We start from the raw sequence: 18,210 nt of genomic DNA on the forward strand, positions 1-18,210 counted from the left end.
CTACACAACGTTCGCCTATCTCTTCCCATAGGTGTGGGAATGATTTGCATTGAGAATGGTGCAGGAGAGCCTTTGAGAAACTTTTACTCAAAAAATCCAAACACAAAGGTTTAATTATAAATTGTTTTTCTATAATTATTTTCTTCCAAATGTAAAACAAATAGTTTTTACATGTTTAAATATAAAATTTATGGTGTTTTTTTGTAAAATTCATTAATAAATTGTGAATGATATATATTGGCTGAGTGAAACCTTTAAAATCCATTTAGTTATAATATGAACAAAAAAAAGTAGTTTTCCAAATTTTCTAAAAATCGCTCTTTTTAACACAATTTGACTCCTTATGCATTCCACTAAACACTAATATCATGTTTAAATATATAATTTATGTATTATTCCCTAAGATAATTTATATAAATTATAAAAGTTGCTGGAAAGTGGTGAGAAAGAATCTGAAAACGTTTTGTTGTCTTATATTGGCGTGTTCTTATTAACTAGAGTGAGTAAGAGTGAGCGAGAGTGGGTAAGAGTGAGTAAGAGTGACTGAAGGTGAGTGAGAGTGCCAGAGAGTGTGTAAGTGTGAGTAAGAGTGAGTATAAGTAAGAGTGACTGAGAGTGAGTAAGAGTGACAGAGTGAGTAAGGGTGACAGAATGAGTAAGAGTGAGAGTAAAGTGATTGAGAGTAAGGGTGAGTATGAGAGTAAGAGTGATTGAGAGTTAGAGTGAGAGTAAGAGTGATTGAGAGTTAGTGAGAGTAAGAGTGATTGAGAGTAAGAGTGATTGAGAGTAAGAGTGATTGAGAGTAAGAGTGATTGGGAGTAAGAGTGATTGGGAGTAAGAGTGATTGGGAGTAAGAGTGATTGGGAGTAAGAGTGAGAGTAAGAGTGATTGAGAGTAAGAGTGAGTAAGAGTAAGAATGAGAGTAAGAGTGATTGAGAGTAAGAGTGATTGAGAGTAAGAGTGATTGGGAGTAAGAGTGATTGGGAGTAAGAGTGAGAGTAAGAGTAAGAATGAGAATAAGAGTGATTGAGAGTAAGAGTGAGTAAGAGTAAGAATGAGAGTAAGAGTGATTGAGAGTAAGAGTGATTGAGAGTAAGAGTGATTGGGAGTAAGAGTGATTGGGAGTAAGAGTGAGAGTAAGAGTAAGAATGAGAATAAGAGTGATTGAAATTAAGAGTGATTGGTAGTAAGAGTAAGAGTAAGAATGAGAGTAGGAGTGATTGAGAGTAGGAGTGAATGGGAGTAGGAGTGATTGGGAGTAAGAGTGATTGAGAGTAAGAGTAATTGAGAGTAAGAGTATGAGAGTAAGAGTGAGAGTGAGTATGAATGGGTAAGGGTGACTGAGAGTGAGTAAGAGTGACAGAGTAAGAATGACAGTAAGAGTGATAGAGAGTAAGAGTGACAGAGAGTAAGAGTGACAGAGAGTAAGAGTGACAGAGTAAGAGTGACAGAGAGTAAGAGTGACAGAGAGTAAGAGTGACAGAGAGTAAGAGTGACAGAGAGTAAGAGTGACAGAGTAAGAGTGAGTATGAGAGTGAGTTAGGATGACTGAGAGAAAGAGTGAGTAATAGTGCATAAGAGTGATTGAGAGTTAGAGTGAGAGTAAGAGTGATTGAGAGTTAGTGAGAGTAAGAGTGATTGAGAGTAAGAGTGATTGAGAGTAAAAGTGATTGAGAGTAAGAGTGATTGAGAGTAAGAGTGATTGGGAGTAAGAGTGATTGAGAGTAAGAGTGATTGGGAGTAAGAGTGATTGGGAGTAGGAGTAAGAATGAGAATAAGAGTGATTGAGAGTAAGAGTGAGTAAGAGTAAGAATGAGAGTAAGAGTGATTGAGAGTAAGAGTGATTGAGAGTAAGAGTGATTGAGAGTAAGAGTGATTGGGAGTAAAAGTGATTGAGAGTAAGAGTGATTGGGAGTAAGAGTGATTGGGAGTAGGAGTAAGAATGAGAATAAGAGTGATTGAGAGTAAGAGTGAGTAAGAGTAAGAATGAGAGTAAGAGTGATTGAGAGTAAGAGTGATTGAGAGTAAGAGTGATTGAGAGTAAGAGTGATTGGGAGTAAGAGTGAATGGGAGTAAGAGTAAGAGTGAGAGTAAGAATGAGAATAAGAGTGATTGAGAGTAAGAGTGATTGGGAGTAAGAGTAAGAATGAGAGTAGGAGTGATTGGGAGTAAGAGTGATTGAGAGTAAGAGTAATTGAGAGTAAGAGTATGAGAGTAAGAGTGAGAGAGTGAGTATGAATGGGTAAGGGTGACTGAGAGTGAGTAAGAATGACAGAGTAAGAGTGACAGAGAGTAAGAGTGACAGAGAGTAAGAGTGACAGAGAGTAAGAGTGACAGAGAGTAAGAGTGACAGAGAGTAAGAGTGACAGAGTAAGAATGACAGAGTAAGAGTGACAGAGAGTAAGAGTGACAGAGAGTAAGAGTGACAGAGAGTAAGAGTGACAGAGAGTAAGAGTGACAGAGAGTAAGAGTGACAGAGTAAGAGTGACAGAGAGTAAGAGTGACAGAGAGTAAGAGTGACAGAGAGTAAGAGTGACAGAGAGTAAGAGTGACAGTGTAAGAGTGACAGAGTAAGAGTGACAAAGTAAGAGTGACAGAGAGTAAGAGTGACAGAGAGTAAGAGTGACAGAGAGTAAGAGTGACAGAGTAAGAGAGTGAGAGTGATTATGAGAGAGTTAAGAGTGTGAGGTGTGTGAGTGTAGCAGGCCAGGGAGGCAGGATGTGTGGTCACAGGCGAGGCCTAGGCCTCGTGATCTCTAATGTTGGTTTTTATATATATGTTGGATTTTTTGTCCTGTTTCAAATTATAATTATTTAGCAGGAATGTAATAAGATATTGCACAGTATTAATGTGACAATAATATATGCATTATTTCCTTGATAATCAAACTTGTTGTTCAAAGATAATATACAATCTTTGAAGGAAACATTTTGAGAGTGCGAGCTGGCAACACTAGGCTGGTGGTGGTGAGAGAGACATATGGTTAGTTGTTCTCAGACCTTCAGTGGTGAAGGGTGTGTCCCAGCTGGCCGCCACCAGCCGCCACCCGCCGCCCACCACCAGCCGCCACCCGCCGCCCACCACCAGCCGCCACCCGCCACCCCACCCGCCACCACCCACCACCAGCCGCCACCCACCACCAGCCGCCACCCGCCACCACCCACCACCAGCCGCCACCCGCCACCACCCACCACCAGCCGCCACCCGCCACCACCAGCCGCCACCCGCCACCAGCCGCCACCCGCCACCAGCCGCCACCCGCCGCCACCCACCGCCACCCACCACCCGCCGCCACCCGCCGCCCACCACCAGCCGCCACCCGCCGCCCACCACCAGCCGCCACCCGCCACCACCCACCACCAGCCGCCACCCACCACCAGCCGCCACCCGCCACCACCCACCACCAGCCGCCACCCGCCACCACCCACCACCAGCCGCCACCCGCCACCACCAGCCGCCACCCGCCACCAGCCGCCACCCGCCACCAGCCGCCACCCGCCGCCACCCACCGCCACCCACCGCCACCCACCACCCGCCGCCACCCGCCACCCACCACCAGCCGCCACCCGCCACCACCCACCACCAGCCGCCACCCGCCACCACCCACCACCAGCCGCCACCCGCCACCACCCACCACCAGCCGCCACCCGCCACCACCCACCACCAGCCACCACCCACCACCAGCCGCCACCCGCCACCACGCACCACCAGCCACCCGCCGCCACCCGCCGCCACCCGCCGCCACCCACCGCCACCCACCACCAGCCGCCACCCGCCGCCACCCACTGCCACCCACCACCAGCCGCCACCCGCCACCAGCCGCCACCCGCCACCACCCACCACCAGCCGCCACCCGCCACCACCCACCACCAGCCGCCACCCGCCACCACCCACCACCAGCCGCCGCCACCCTCCACCGCCACTCACCACCCGCCGCCACCACCCACCACCCGCCGCCACCCGCCACCCACCACCAGCCGCCACCCGCCACCACCCGCCACCACCCACCACCAGCCGCCACCCGCCACCACCCACCACCAGCCACCACCCGCCACCACCCGCCACCAGCCACCAGCCACCGCCACCCACCACCGCCACTCACCACCCGCCGCTACCACCCACCACCAGCCGCCACCCGCCACCAGCCACCACCAGCCGCCACCTGCCACCACCCACCACCAGCCGCCACCCGCCGCCACCCGCCACCCACCACCAGCCGCCACCCGCCACCCACCACCAGCCGCCACCCACCACCAGCCGCCACCACCCACCACCAGCCGCCACCTGCCACCACCCACCACCAGCCGCCACCCGCCACCAGCCGCCGCCACCCGCCACCAAACACCGCCACCCACCACCGCCACTAACGACCCGCCGCCACCTCCCACCACCAGCCGCCACCAGCCACCGCCACCCACCACCGCCACCCACCACCGCCACCCGCCGCCACCACCCACCACCACCACCCACCACCACCAGCCGCCGCCACCACCACCGCCGCCACCACCCATCACCGCCACCACCACCACCGCCGCCGCCACCACCCATCACCGCCGCCGCCGCCACCACCCACCACAGCCGCCGCCGACACCACCGCCACCACCCACCACAGCCGCCACCACCACCCACCACCACCACCGCCGCCACCACCAGCCGCCACAAGCCGCCACCGCCCGCCACCAGCCGCCATCACCACCACCACCACCACCACCAGCTGCCACCACCACCAGCCGCCACCACCACCACCACCAGCCGCCATCACCGCCACCAGCTGCCACCACCACCAGCCGCCATCACCGCCACCAGCTGCCACCACCACCAGCCGCCACCACCAGCCGCCACCACCGCCACCACCACCTGCCACCAGCCGCCACCACCGCCCGCTATCAGCCGTCACCGCCCGTTGCCACAGTCGCCACCGCAAGCCGCCACCAGCCCCCCCCACCGCCGATCGTCACCACCCACCACAGCCGCCGCCGCCCGCCACCGCCCGCCACCGCCCGCCACCACCCACCACCACCAGCCGCCGCCGCCACCCACCACCCGCCGCCACCACCACCAGCCGCCGCCGCCACCACCACCCACCACCACCGCCGCCACCACCACCCACCACCACCAGCCGCCGCCGCCACCACCACCCACCACCACCGCCGCCACCACCACCACCCACCACCACCAGCCGCCGCCGCCACCACCACCCACCACCACCGCCGCCACCACCCTCCACCACCAGCCGCCGCCGCCACCACCACCCACCACCGCCGCCGCCACCACCCACCACCGCCAGCCGCCACCACTCATCACAGACGCCGCCACCCGCCACCGCCCGCCACCACCGCCAGACACAGCCGCCAGTGTCTGCCACCGCCGCCACTGTCCGCCACCGCCGCCACTGTCCGCCACCGCCGCCACTGTCCGCCACCGCCGTCACTGTCCGCCACCGCCGCCACTGTCCGCCACCGCCACCACTGTCCGCCCGCCGCCACCACTGTCCGCCCGCCGCCACCACTGTCCGCCCGCCGCCACCACTGTCCGCCCGCCGCCACCACTGTCCGCCCGCCGCCACCACTGTCCGCCCGCCGCCTCCACTGTCCGCCCGCCGCCTCCACTGTCCGCCCGCCGCCTCCACTGTCCGCCCGCCGCCGCCACTATCCGCCACTGTCCGCCCGCCGCCACTGTCTGCCCGCCGCCACTGTCCGCCCGCCACCACTATCCGCCACCGCCGCCACTGTCCGCCCGCCGCCAACCCTGTCCGCCCGCCGCCACTATCCGCCACCGCCGCCACTGTCCGCCCGCCGCCACTGTCCGCCCGACGCCACTGTCCGCCCGCCGCCACTATCCGCCACCGCCGCCACTGTCCGCCCGCTGCCACTATCCGCCACCGCCACCACTGTCCGCCACCGCCACCACTGTCTGCCACCGCCACCACTGTCTGCCACCGCCACCACTGTCCGCCCGCCGCCACCACTGTCCGCCCGCCGCCACCACTGTCCGCCCGCCGCCTCCACTGTCCGCCCGCCGCCACCACTGTCCGCCCACCGCCGCCACTGTCCGCCCGCCGCCACCACTGTCCGCCCGCCGCCACCACTGTCCGCCCACCGCCGCCACTGTCCGCCCGCCGCCGCCACTGTCCGCCCGCCGCCGCCACTGTCCGCCCGCCGCCACTGTCCACCACCGCCGCCAAAGCCGCCACGGTCCGCCCGCCGCCACTATCCGCCACAGCCGCCACAGCCGCCACTGTCCGCCCGCCCGCCGCCACTGTCCGCCCGCCCGCCGCCACCATCCGCCACCGCCGCCACTGTCCGCCCGCCGCCACTATCCGCCACCGCCGCCACTGTCCGCCCGCCGCCACTGTCCGCCCGCCGCCGCCACTGTCCGCCCGCCGCCGCCACTGTCCGCCCGCCACCACTATCCGCCACCGCCGCCACTGTCCGCCACTCTCCGCCGTCCAGCCTCCCCTCTCTCCGTTAGTAAATAATTATAATTGTTAGTAAATAATAAAAGAAATATAAATTATTAGATTTTTTTTACCCTTAAATTGGTTTTAATATTTAAATTGAAAATAATAATATAATATAAAATATAATAAAAATAATATAATATAAAATATAATTTAATTTCAAGAAACTTAACTTTAAACACAAAGATGTGAAAATGGTTCAGATTATTGGCTCAAACCTTTCATAAGAGATTCATATTGGTGTATGAATGGATTATGAATGACTCATGTTAGGAGTGTAAAGTTGCCACAACATCTCAAATTAGTGTTAGATACATATGTCTTGGTTATAAGTTTTGGAAACCTATTTAAGTCCACACACAATATCGTATCTGATACGATAAAACAAACGTTTCCAATACTTTCAAATACTTTCCAGATATGTTGTGGCAACCTAAAATTGTTTGCTGGGAAGGGTGTTGGAGACACCGAATGGTGTTGAGGGCGTTGGAGACGCCGAGTGGTGTTGGGGGCGTTGCAGACGCCACGTGGTGTTGAGGGCGTAGGAGACGCCGTGTGGTGTTAAGGGCGTTGGAGACGCCGGGAGGTGTTGGGGGCGGTGGAGACGCCGAGTGGTGTTGAGGGCGTTAGAGACGTCCTGCGGTGTTGAGGGTGTTGGTGACGCCCTGTGGTGTTGAGGGGGTTGCAGACGCCCTGTGGTGTTCAGGGTGTTGGAGACGCCGTGTGATGCTGGAGGCGTTGGAGACACCGAGTTGTGTTGGGGACGCCGTGTTTTGTTGGGGGCATTGGAGACGCCTTGTGGTGTTGAGGGCATTGGTGACGCCATGTGGTGTTGAGGGGGGTTTGAGATGCCCTGTGGTGTTGAGGGGGTTGCAGACGCCGTGTCGTGTTGAGGGCGTTGGAGACTCCGTGTGGTGTTGAGGGCGTTGGAACGCCCTGTGGTGTTGAGGGTGTTGGAGACGCTGTGTGGTGTTGGGGGCGGTGGAGTCGCCGAGAGGTGTAGAGGGTGTTGGAGACGCTGAGTGATGTTGAGGGCGTTGGAGGACGCCGTGGTGTGTTGATTGCATGGAGACGCCGAGTGGTATTGAGGGCGTTGGAGACACCGAGTGATGTTGAGGGAGTTGGAGACGCCGTGTGGTGTTGAGGGCGTTGGGGACGCCGTGTGGTGTTTAGGGCGTTGGAGTCGCCGTGTGGTGTTGAGGGCTTTGGAGACGCCGAGTGGTGTTGAGGGCGTTGGAGACGCCGAGTGGTGTTGGGGGCGTTGCAGACGCCACGTGGTGTTGAGGGCGTAGGAGACGCCATGTGGTGTTAAGGGCGTTTGAGACGCCGGGAGGTGTTGGGGGCGTTGGAGACGTTGTGTGGTGTTGAGGGCGTTGGAGACGGCAAGTGGTGTTGAGGGCGTTGTAAACGTTCTGTGGTGTTGAGCGTGTAGGAGACGACGTGTGGTGTTGAGGGTGTTGGAGACGCCGTGTGGTGTTGAGTGCATTGGTGTCATTGTGTGGTGTTGAGGGCGTTGGAGACGCCGTGAGGTGTTGAGGGCGTTGGAGATCCCGAGTGGTGTTGGAGGCGTTGGAGACGCCGTGTGGTGTTGAGGGTGTAGGACACGCCGAGTTGTACTGAGGGTGTTGTGGACGCCGAGTGGTGTTGAGGGCGTTGGGGACGCCGAGTGGTGTTGAGGGCGTTGGAGACGCCATGTGGTGTTGGGGACGTCTTGGGGTGTTTAGGGCGTTGGAGTCGCAGTGTGGTGTTGAGGGCGTTGGAAACGCCAAGTGTTTTTGGGATCGTAGGAGACGTCGTGTGGTGTTGAGGGCTTAGGAGACGCCGTATGGTGTTAAGGGCTTTGGAGACGCCGGGAGGTGTTGGGGGCGTGGGAAACGTTTTGTGGTGTTGAGGGCGTTGGAGACGGTAAGTGGTGATGAGGGCGTTGGAAACGTCCTTTGGTGTTGAGGGTGTAGGAAACGCCTTGTGGTGTTGAGGGCGTTGCTAACGCCGAGTGGCGTTGAGTGCGTTGGAAACGCTCTGTGGTGTTGAGGGTGTTGGAGACGCCGTGTGGTGTTGAGGGCTTTGATGACATTGTGTGGTGCTGAGGGCGTTGGAGACGACGTGAGGTGTTAAGGGCGTTGGAGACCCCGAGTGGTGTTGGCGGCGTTGGAGACGCCGTCTGGTGTTGACTGCGTAGGTGACGTTGTGTGGTGTTGAGGGCGTTGGCGACGCTATGTGGTGTTCAGGGCGTTTGAGACCCCAAGTGGTGTTGAGGGCGTTGGGGACGCCGTGTGGTGTTGAGGGCGTTGGAGACGCTGTGTTGTGTTGAGGGCGTTGGAGACCCCGTGTGGTGTTGAGGGTGTTGGTGATGCCCTGTGGTGTTGAAGGCGCTGGGGACGCTGTGTGGTGTTGAGGGTGTTGGCGATGCCATGTGGTGTTGAGGGCGTTGGAGACTCCGTGTGGTGTTGAGGGCGTTGGAGACGCCCTGTGGTGTTGAGGGTGTTGGAGACGCCGTGTGGTGTTGGGGGCGGTGGAGTCGCCGAGAGGAGTAGAGGGCGTTGGAGACGCTGAGTGATGTTGAGGGCGTTGGAGGACGACGTGTTGTGTTGATTGCATGGAGACGTCGAGTGGTATTGAGGGTGTTGGAGACGCCGAGTGATGTTGAGGGCGTTGGAGACGCCGAGTGGTGTTGGGGGCGTTGGAGACGCCGAGTGGTGTTGGGGGCGTTGCAGACGCCACATGGTGTTGAGGGCGTAGGAGACGCCATGTGCTGTTAAGGGCGTTTGAGACGCCGGGAGGTGTTGGGGGCGTTGGAGACGGTGTGTGGTGTTGAGGGCGTTGGAGACGGTAAGTGGTGTTGAGGGTGTTGTAAGCGTCCTGTAGTGTTGAGCGTGTAGGAGACGCCATGTGGTGTTGAGGGCGTTGGAGACGCCGAGTGGTGTTGAGGGCTTTGGAAACGCCGTGTGGTGTTCAGGGTGTTGGAGACGCTGTGTGGTGTTCAGGGCGTTGGTGACATTGTGTGGTGTTGAGGGCGTTGGAGACGCCGTGATGTGTTGAGGGCGTTGGAGATCCCGAGTGGTGTTGGAGGCGTTGGAGACGCCCTGTGTTGTTGTGGGCGTCGGTGACGTTGTGTGGTGTTAAGGGCGTTGGCGTCCCCTTGTGTTGAGAGCGCCGGTGACGCCGTGTGGTGTTGGGAGCGTTGGAGACTCCGTGTGATGTTGAGGGCGTTGGAAAACCCAAGTGGTGTTGAGGGCGTTGGAAATCCCAAGTGGTATTGAGGGCGTTGGAGACGCCGTGTGGTCTTGAGGGTGTAGGACACGCCGAGTGGTACTGAGGGCGTTGTAGACGCCGAGTGGAGTTGAGGGCGTTGGGGACGCCGAATAGTGTTGAGGGCTTTACAAACGCCGAGTGGTGCTGAGGGCGTTGGAGACGCCGAGTGTTGTTGAGGGTGTTGGATACGCCGAGTGGTGCTGAGGGCGTTGGAGTCCGCGAGTGGTGTTGAGGGCGTTGGAGACGCAGTGTGGTGTTGAGGGCTTTGGAGATTTCGTGTGGTGTTGAGGGTGTTGGTGACGCTGAGTGGTGTTGGGGCGTTGGAGACGCTGTGTGGTGATGAGGGCATTGGTGACGCCGTGTGGTGTTGAGGGCATTGCTGGCGCCGCGTTGTGTTAAAGGCGTTGGAGACGTCCTGTGGTGTTGAGGGTGTTGGTGACGCCCTGTGGTGTTGAGGGCAATGGTGACGCCTTGTGGTTTTGAAGGCATTGGGGTCGCCGTGTGGTGTTGAGGGTGTTGGAGACGCGGTGTGGTGTTGAGGGCGTTGGAGACATCCTGTGGTGTTGAGGGTGTTGGTGATGCCCTGTGGTGTTGAGGGGGTTGCAGACGCCCTGTGGTGTTCAGGGTGTTGGAGACGCCGTGTGATGTAGAGGTGTTGGAGACACCGAGTTGTTTTGGGGACGCCGTGTGGTGTTGGGGGCATTGGAGACGCCTTGTGGTGTTGGGGGCATTGGTGACGCCATGTGGTGTTGAGGGGGTTGGAGATGTCCTGTGGTGTTGAGAGTTGCAGATGCCGTGTGGTGTTGAGGGCGTTGGAGGCTCCGTGTGGTGTTGAGGGCGTTGGAGACGCCCCGTCATGTTGAGGGTGTTGAAGACGCCGTGTGGTGTTGGGGGCGGTGGCGTCGCCGAGAGGTGTAGAGGGCGTTGGAGATGCTGAGTGATATTGAGGGCGTTGGGGGGACGCCGTGTTGTGTTGATTGCATGGAGACGCCGAGTGGTATTGAGGGCGTTGGAGACACCGAGTGATGTTGAGGGCGTTGGAGACGCCGTGTGGTGTTGGGGGCGTTTGAGACGCCGTGTGGTGTTGAGGGCGTTGGTGACGTTGTGTGGTGCTGATGGCGTTAGCGTCGCCGTGTGGTGTTGAGGGCGTTGGTGACGTCGTGTGGTAATGGGGGCATTGGTGACGCCATGCGGTGTTGAGGGGGGTTCGAGACGCCGTGTGGTGTTGAGGGCATTGGAGACGCAGTGTAGTGTTGAGGGTGCTGGAGACGCCGTTTGGTGTTGGGGGCGTTCGTGACGTTGTGTGGTGCTGAAGGCATTGGAGACGCCATGAGGTGTTGAGGGCGTTGGAGACTCCGAGTGGTGTTGGGGGCGTTGGAGATGCCGTATGGTGTTGAGGGCGTTGGTAACGTTGTGTGGTGCTGAGCGCGTTGGCGTCGCCGTGTGGTGTTGAGGGCGTTGGCGACGTCGTGTGGTGTTGGGGGCGTTGGAGATGTCGTGTGGTTTTGAAGGCGTTGGAGACCCTAAGATGTTTTGAGGGCGTTGGGGACGCTGTGTGGTGTTCAGGGCGTTGGAGACGCCCTGTTGTGTTGAAGGTATTGGTGACGCCCTGTGGTGTTGAAGGCGTTGGGGACGCCGTGTGGTGTTTTGGGTGTTGAAGACGCCGTGTGGTCTTGAAGGCGTTGGTGACGTTGTGTGGTGTTGAGGGTGTAGTAGACGCCAAATGGTATTGAGGGCGTTGGAGACGCCGAGTGGTGTTGAGGGCGTTGGGGACGCTGTGTGGTGTTCAGGGCGTTGGAGACGCCCTGTTGTGTTGAAGGTATTGGTGACGCCCTGTGGTGTTGAAGGCGTTGGGGACGCCGTGTGGTGTTTTGGGTGTTGAAGACGCCGTGTTGTCTTGAAGGCGTTGGTGACGTTGTGTGGTGTTGAAGGCGTTGGAGACGCTGTGAGGTGTTGAGGGCGTTGGAGACCCCGAGTGGTGTTGGGGTCGTTGGAGACGTCGTGTGGTGTAGAAGGCGTTGGAGACCCCAAGTGGTGTTGAGGGCATTGGAGACGCCGTGTGGTGTTGAGTGTGTAGGAGATGCCAAATGGTATTGAGGGCGTTCGAGACGCCGAGTGGTGTTGGGGCGTTGGAGACGCCGAGTGGTAATGAGGGCATTAGAGACGCCCTGTGGTGTTGAGGGTGTTGGAGATGCATTGTAGTGTTTAGGGTGCTGCAGACGCCATGTGGTGTTGAGGGCGTTTGAGACGCCCTGTGGTGTTGAGGGTGTTGGAGGCGCCGTGTGGTGTTGGGGGCAGTGGAGTCGCCGAGAGGTGTAGAGGGCGTTGGAGACGTCGAGTGGTGTTGAGGGCGTTGGAGACGCAGAGTGGTGTTGGGGGCGTTGGAGACGCCGAGTGGTGTTGGGGGCGTTGCAGACGCCACGTGGTGTTGAGGGCGTAGGAGACGCCGTGTGGTGTTAAGGGCGTTTGAGACGCCGGGAGGTGTTGGGGGCGGTGGAGATGTTGTGTGGTGTTGAGGGCTTTGGAGACGGTAAGTGGTGTTGAGGGTGTTGTAAGCGTCCTGTGGTGTTGAGCGTGTAGGAGACGCCGTATGGTGTTGAGGGCGTTGGAGACGCCGAGTGGTGTTGAGGGCGTTAGAAACACCGTGTGATGTTGAGGGTGTAGGACACGCCGAGAGGTACTGAGGGCGTTGTAGACGCCGAATGGTGTTGAGGGCGTTGGGGACGCCGAATGGTGTTGAGGGCGTTAGAAACGCCAAGTGGTGCTGAGGGCGTTGGACACGCCGAGTGGTGTTGAGGGCGTTGGGGACGCTGTGTGGAGTTGAGGTCGTTGGAGACGCCGTGTGGTGTTGGAGGTGTTGGAGACGCCGTGTGGTGTTGTTGGCGTCCGTGACGTTGTGTGGTGTTAAGGGCGTAGGCGTCCCCTTGTGTTGAGAGCATTGGCGACGCCGTGTGATGTTGACGGCGTTGGAAAACTTAAGTGGTGTTGAGGGCGTTGGAGACGCCGTGTGGTGTTGAGGGTGTAGGACACGCCGAGAGGTACTGAGGGCGTTGTAGACGCCGAGTGGTGTTGAGGGCGTTGGGGACGCCGAATGGTGTTGAGGGCGTTAGAAACGCCGAGTGGTGCTGAGGGCGTTGGAGACGCCGAGTGGTGTTGAGGGCGTTGGGGACGCTATGTGGAGTTGAGTTCGTTGGAGACGCCGTGTGGTGTTAAGGGTGTTGGATACGCCGTGTGGTGCTGAGGGCGTTGGAGACCCTGAGTGGTGTTGAGGGCGTTGGAGACGCAGTGTGGTGTTGAGGGCTTTGGACACGCCGTGTGGTGTTGAGGGTGTTGGTGACGCTGAGTGATGTTGAGGGCGTTGGAGGACGCCGTGGTGTGTTGATTGCATGGAGACGCCGAGTGGTATTGAGGGCGTTGGAGACACCGAGTGATGTTGAGGGAGTTGGAGACGCCGTGTGGTGTTGAGGGCGTTGGGGACGCCGTGTGGTGTTTAGGGCGTTGGAGTCGCAGTGTGGTGTTGAGGGCTTTGGAGACGCCGAGTGGTGTTGGGGGCGTTACAGACGCCACGTGGTGTTGAGGGCGTAGGAGACGCCATGTGGTGTTAAGGGCGTTTGAGACGCCGGGAGGTGTTGGGGGCGTTGGAGACGTTGTGTGGTGTTGAGGGCGTTGGAGATGGTAAGTGGTGTTGAGGGCGTTGTAAACGTTCTGTGGTGTTGAGCGTGTAGGAGACGACGTGTGGTGATGAGGGCGTTGGAGACGCCGTGTGGTGTTGAGGGCATTAGTGTCATTGTGTGGTGTTGAGGGCATTGGAGACGCCGTGAGGTGTTGAGGGCGTTGGAGATCCCGAGTGGTGTTGGAGACGCCGTGTGGTGTTGAGGGTGTAGGACACGCCGAGTTGTACTGAGGGTGTTGTGGACGCCGAGTGGTGTTGAGGGCGTTGGGGACGCCGAGTGGTGTTGAGGGCGTTAGAAATGCTGAGTGGTGATGAGGGCGTTGGAGACGCCTAGTGGTGTTGAGGGCGTTGGGGACGCTGTGTGGTGTTGAGGGCGTTGGAGACGTCTTGTGGTGTTGAGGGTGTTGGATACGCTGAGTGGTGCTGAGGGCGTTGGAGACCCCAAGTGGTGTTGAGGGTGATGGAAACGCAGTGTTGTGTTGGGATAGTTGGAGACGCCGTGTGGAGTTGAGTGCATTGGAGACGCCGTTTGGTGTTGAGGGCGTTGGTGACGCCGAGTGGTGTTGAGGGCTTTGGAGACGCCGTGTGGTGTTGAGGGTGTAGGTGACGCTGAGTGGTGTTGGGGCGTTGGAGACGCCGTGTAGTGATGAGAGCATTGGTGACACTGTGTGGTGTTGGGGCGTTGGAGACGCCGTGTGGTAATGAGGGCATTGGTGACGCCTTGTGGTGATGAGCGCATTGGTGGCGCCGTGTTGTGTTAAAGGCGTTGGAGACGCCGTGTGGTGTTGAGGGCGTTGGAGGCGCCCTGTGGTGTTGAGGGTGTTAGTGACGCCCTGTGGTGTTGAGGGTGTTGCAGACGCCTTGTGGTGTTCAGGGTGTTGGAGACGCCGTGTGATGTAGAGGCGTTGGAGACACCGAGTTGTGTTGGGGACGCCGTGTGGTGTTAGGGGCATTGGAGACGCCTTGTGGTGTTGGGGGCATTGGTGACGTCATGTGGTGTTGAGGGGGATGGAGATGCCCTGTGGTGTTGAGGGTGTTGCAGACGCCGTGTGGTGTTGAAGGCGTTTGAGACTCCGTGTGGTGTTGAGGGCGTTGGAGACGCCCTGTGGTGTTGAGGGCGTTGGAGACGCCGTGTGGTGTTGGGGGCGGTGGAGTCGCCCAGAGGTGTAGAGGGCGTTGGAGATGCTGAGTGATGTTGAGGGCGGTGGAGACGTCGAGTGGTGTTGAGGGCGTTGGAAATGCCGTGTGGTGTTGAGGGCGTTGGGGACGCCGGCGGTGTTTAGGGCGTTGGAGTCGCCGTGTGGTGTTGAGGGCGTTGGAGACGCCGAGTGGTGTTGGGATCGTAGGAAACGTCATGTGGCGTTGAGGGTGTTGGAGACACCGAGTGGTGTTGAGGGCATTGGAGACGCCGAGTGGTGTTGGGGGCGTTGGAGACTCCGAGTGGTGTTGGGGGCGTTGGAGACGTTGTGTGGTGTTGAGGGCGTTGGAGACGGTAAGTAGTGTTGAGGGTGTTGTAAGCGTCCTGTGGTGTTGAGCGTGTAGGAGACACCGTGTGGTGTTGAGCGTGTAGGAGACACCGTGTGGTGTTGAGGGCCTTGGAGACGCCGAGTGGTGTTGAGGGTGTTGGAAACGCCCTTTGGTGTTCAGGGTGTTGGAGACGTTGTGTGGTGTTGAGGGCGTTGGGGACGGTAAGTGGTGTTGAGGGTGTTGTAAGCCTCCTGTGGTGTTGAGCGTGTAGGAGACGCCGTGTGGTGTTGAGGGCGTCGGTGACGTTGTGTGGTGTCAAGGGCGTTGGCGACTCCTTGTGTTGAGAGCGTTGACGACGCCGTGTGGTGTTGGGGGCGTTGGAGACGCCGTGTGATTTTGAAGGCGTTGGAAAACCCAAGTGGTGTTGAGGGCGTTGGAAAACCCAAATGGTGTTGAGGGCGTTGGAGACGCCGTGTGGTGTTGAGGGTGTAGGACACGCCGAGTGGTACTGAGGGCGTTGTAGATGCCGAGTGTTGTTGAGGGCGTTGGGGACGCCGAATGATGTTGAGGGCGTTAGAAATGGCGAGTGGTGCTGAGGGCGTTGGAGACGCCGAGTAGTGTTGAGGGCGTTGGGGACGCCATGTGGAGTTGAGGGTGTTGGATATGCCGAGTGGTGCTGAGGGCGTTGGAGACCCCCGAGTGGTGTTGAGGGAGTAGGAGACGCAGTGTTGTGTTGGGATAGTTGGAGACGCCGTGTGGTGTTGAGTGCGTTGGAGACGCCGTGTGGTGTTGAGGGCTTTGGAGAAGCCGTGTGGTGTTGAGGGTGTTGGTGACGCTGAGTGGTGTTGGGGGCATTGGAGACGCCGAGTGGTGTTGAGGGCGTTGGGGAAGCCGAGTGGTGTTAAGGGCGTTAGAAATGCCGAGTGGTGATGAGGGTGTTGGAGACGCTGAGTGGTGTTGAGGGCATTGGGGATGCTGTGTGGTGTTGAGGGCGTTTGGAAACGTCGTGTGATGTTGAGGGTGTTTAATACGCTGAGTGGTGCTGAGGGCGTTGGAGACCCCGAGTGGTGTTGAGGGCGATGGAGACGCATGTTGTGTTGGAATAGTTGGAGACGCCGTGGTGTGTTGAGTGCGTTGGAGACGCCGTGTGGTGTTGAGGGCTTTGGAGACGCCGTGTGGTGTTTTTAGGGGTGTTGGTGACGCTGAGTGGTGTTTGGGCATTGGAGACGCCGTGTGGTGATGAGGGCATTGCCCAGCAAACACAAATCATCTACAAAACGTTCGCCTATCTCTTCCCATAGGTGTGGGAATGATTTGCATTGAGAATGGTGCAGGAGAGCCTTTGAGAAACTTTTAATCAAAAAATCCAAAAACAAAGGTTTTATTTTAAATTGTTTTTCTACAACTATTTTGTTCCAAATGTAAAACAAATAGTTTTTACATGTTTAAATATAAAATTTATGGTGTTTTTTGTAAAATTCACTATAATAAATTGTGAATGATATATATTGGCTGAGTGAAACCTTTAAAATCCATTTAGTTATAATATGATCAGAAAAAAATAGTTTTCCAAATTTTCTAAAAATCGCTCTTTTTAACACAATTTGACTCCTTATGCATTCCACTAAACACTATATCATGTTTAAATATATAATTTATGTATTATTCCCTAAAATAATTTATATAAATTATAAAAGTTGCTGGAAAGTGGTGTGAAAGAATCAGAAAACTTTTTGTTGTCGTATATATTGGAATGTTCTTATTAACTATGTCTCAAGTTCACAGTTTATCAAAGAAGAAGATTAACATTCGTCAACCCTTAAAATCTTATATGTTATCTTGGTGGTGCAAAATGGGTGAATCTTTAGGAACAGCTAGTATCTATATATGACAAATGGTGTTTTCCCTAGCTCAAACAATGTAGGGTTTATTATTCTACACATATTTCTAATGACTCTTAGATGTTTACATTCTCTGAAGTATAATTGTGAAGGCTGTGTCCATCACTCTCAACACAGATTCTTAAACTCCTCTCTGCAGGTTCAACTATATAATTAGTTTCCATTCTGAATCTCCATGGACATTTGTATCCAAAATGAAACCAATGTGGTTTCCTTCAGCGCCTTCAGCCAGCACATTTGCTCATTTATTTCCACAGATTCCAACATGGTAGGGGATTTACAGAAATTTGTATATTCATATTGTTATATATTAAAAATATGAATGCAGTTCAATATGATAAGACAAATACATGAGTTTATGATAAATTCGTTTTCTGTGATATACCATTGATATGCTCTTTTTTTCTTTAAACGGCAGACTAAACTAAATCACGATCGAAAGTATATATTGCTTTTTAAGAATTAAGCTCCACCACTGACCGCCAATTAAGTGCTCACATCAACAGAGTTGATGTATAAATGGTCAACGCTCAACAGAGTTAGTATAAATGGGGTTAAGTCAGAGTTGGAAAATGTTGTAGGTTGAGTACCTCAAAGCTCTGTCCTGGGACCTCTGTTGTTTATAATACACAAATCAAATCAAATGTTTATTGAGGTAAGGTACATACATACAAGAGATTTTACAAAGAGTAATGAGTTTATAGATAGGGCTAGTACATACAATGCCTAAAGCCACTATTACGCAAAGCGTTTCGGGCATGAAAAACAAAGGGATGAGGTAGCTCAAGCTATTCTCACCCCATTCAGTACAACGTGTTAATACATACATAGACACACATCACAAATTAACATATTACCAAACATTCTGAGAGATAAACATATACATTTCCTCCTTCACAAGTAGTATGTTATCAGACGTACACACAAATACTTTTATGACCTAGGTATACTGTATAGACAATTTGCAAGACACCTGCAGATAATTCAACAAAATATTACAGTCTTGGTGCAAAATTCTTATATCTCACAAGAATATCATCAACCTTTCCGTTGTGACACATCCAGGCTATTTGTTCAGGAACAGTCCTTATCTCAGTGTTTCTATATACATGAATCAACGGACAATCAAGAACATAATGGGCCAGGGTGTGAGACCTTAAAATACCACATAGTTTACACTTCGTGTCATTATCATGAACATCTATCCCATATTCCCAGTAATATTTGTAACCAAGCCTGAGCCGCATGTACACAGAGTCACTTCAAGCATTTCTCCTTTTACCATAAGTGAAATGGGTGTTTTGACTCACATACATGTAGTGTTGCATGGTTTGACTACTCTCATACATTATCTCTCTCCTCTCCACTCCCGCCTGTGCCTGAATATTTCTGATTTTGCTTCTTATTTGTCTCATTGTGAATTCACATTCAATGTCAACTTGTGGTTTTGATGTGG

General features: G+C 55.5%; 4 protein-coding genes across 4 annotated transcripts; all 4 read right to left on the reverse strand.

The window, feature by feature from the left end:
• Positions 1–6,894: 6,894 nt before the first annotated feature.
• Positions 6,895–7,956, reverse strand: LOC138368531 (uncharacterized). The gene has a single exon (XM_069331057.1). The coding sequence runs from the start codon at positions 7,954–7,956 to the stop codon at positions 6,895–6,897; it is 1,062 nt and encodes a 353-aa protein (XP_069187158.1).
• Positions 7,957–8,444: 488 nt separating this feature from the next.
• LOC138368532 (uncharacterized) lies at positions 8,445–9,350 on the reverse strand. The gene has a single exon (XM_069331058.1). The coding sequence runs from the start codon at positions 9,348–9,350 to the stop codon at positions 8,445–8,447; it is 906 nt and encodes a 301-aa protein (XP_069187159.1).
• A 63-nt stretch (positions 9,351–9,413) lies between these two features.
• On the reverse strand, positions 9,414–14,042 carry LOC138368533 (mucin-2-like). The gene is made up of 3 exons (XM_069331059.1): positions 12,940–14,042; positions 11,544–12,754; positions 9,414–11,236 (listed from the first exon to the last, which is right to left on the reverse strand). The coding sequence occupies exons 1-3, from the start codon at positions 14,040–14,042 to the stop codon at positions 9,414–9,416; spliced, it is 4,137 nt and encodes a 1,378-aa protein (XP_069187160.1).
• A 214-nt stretch (positions 14,043–14,256) lies between these two features.
• Positions 14,257–14,742, reverse strand: LOC138368535 (uncharacterized). Its single transcript, XM_069331060.1, has one exon. The coding sequence runs from the start codon at positions 14,740–14,742 to the stop codon at positions 14,257–14,259; it is 486 nt and encodes a 161-aa protein (XP_069187161.1).
• Between the last annotated feature and the right edge of the window lie 3,468 nt (positions 14,743–18,210).

Source organism: Procambarus clarkii, chromosome 25, assembly GCF_040958095.1.
Source record: "Procambarus clarkii isolate CNS0578487 chromosome 25, FALCON_Pclarkii_2.0, whole genome shotgun sequence".
Classification (NCBI taxonomy): Eukaryota; Metazoa; Arthropoda; class Malacostraca; order Decapoda; family Cambaridae; genus Procambarus; species Procambarus clarkii.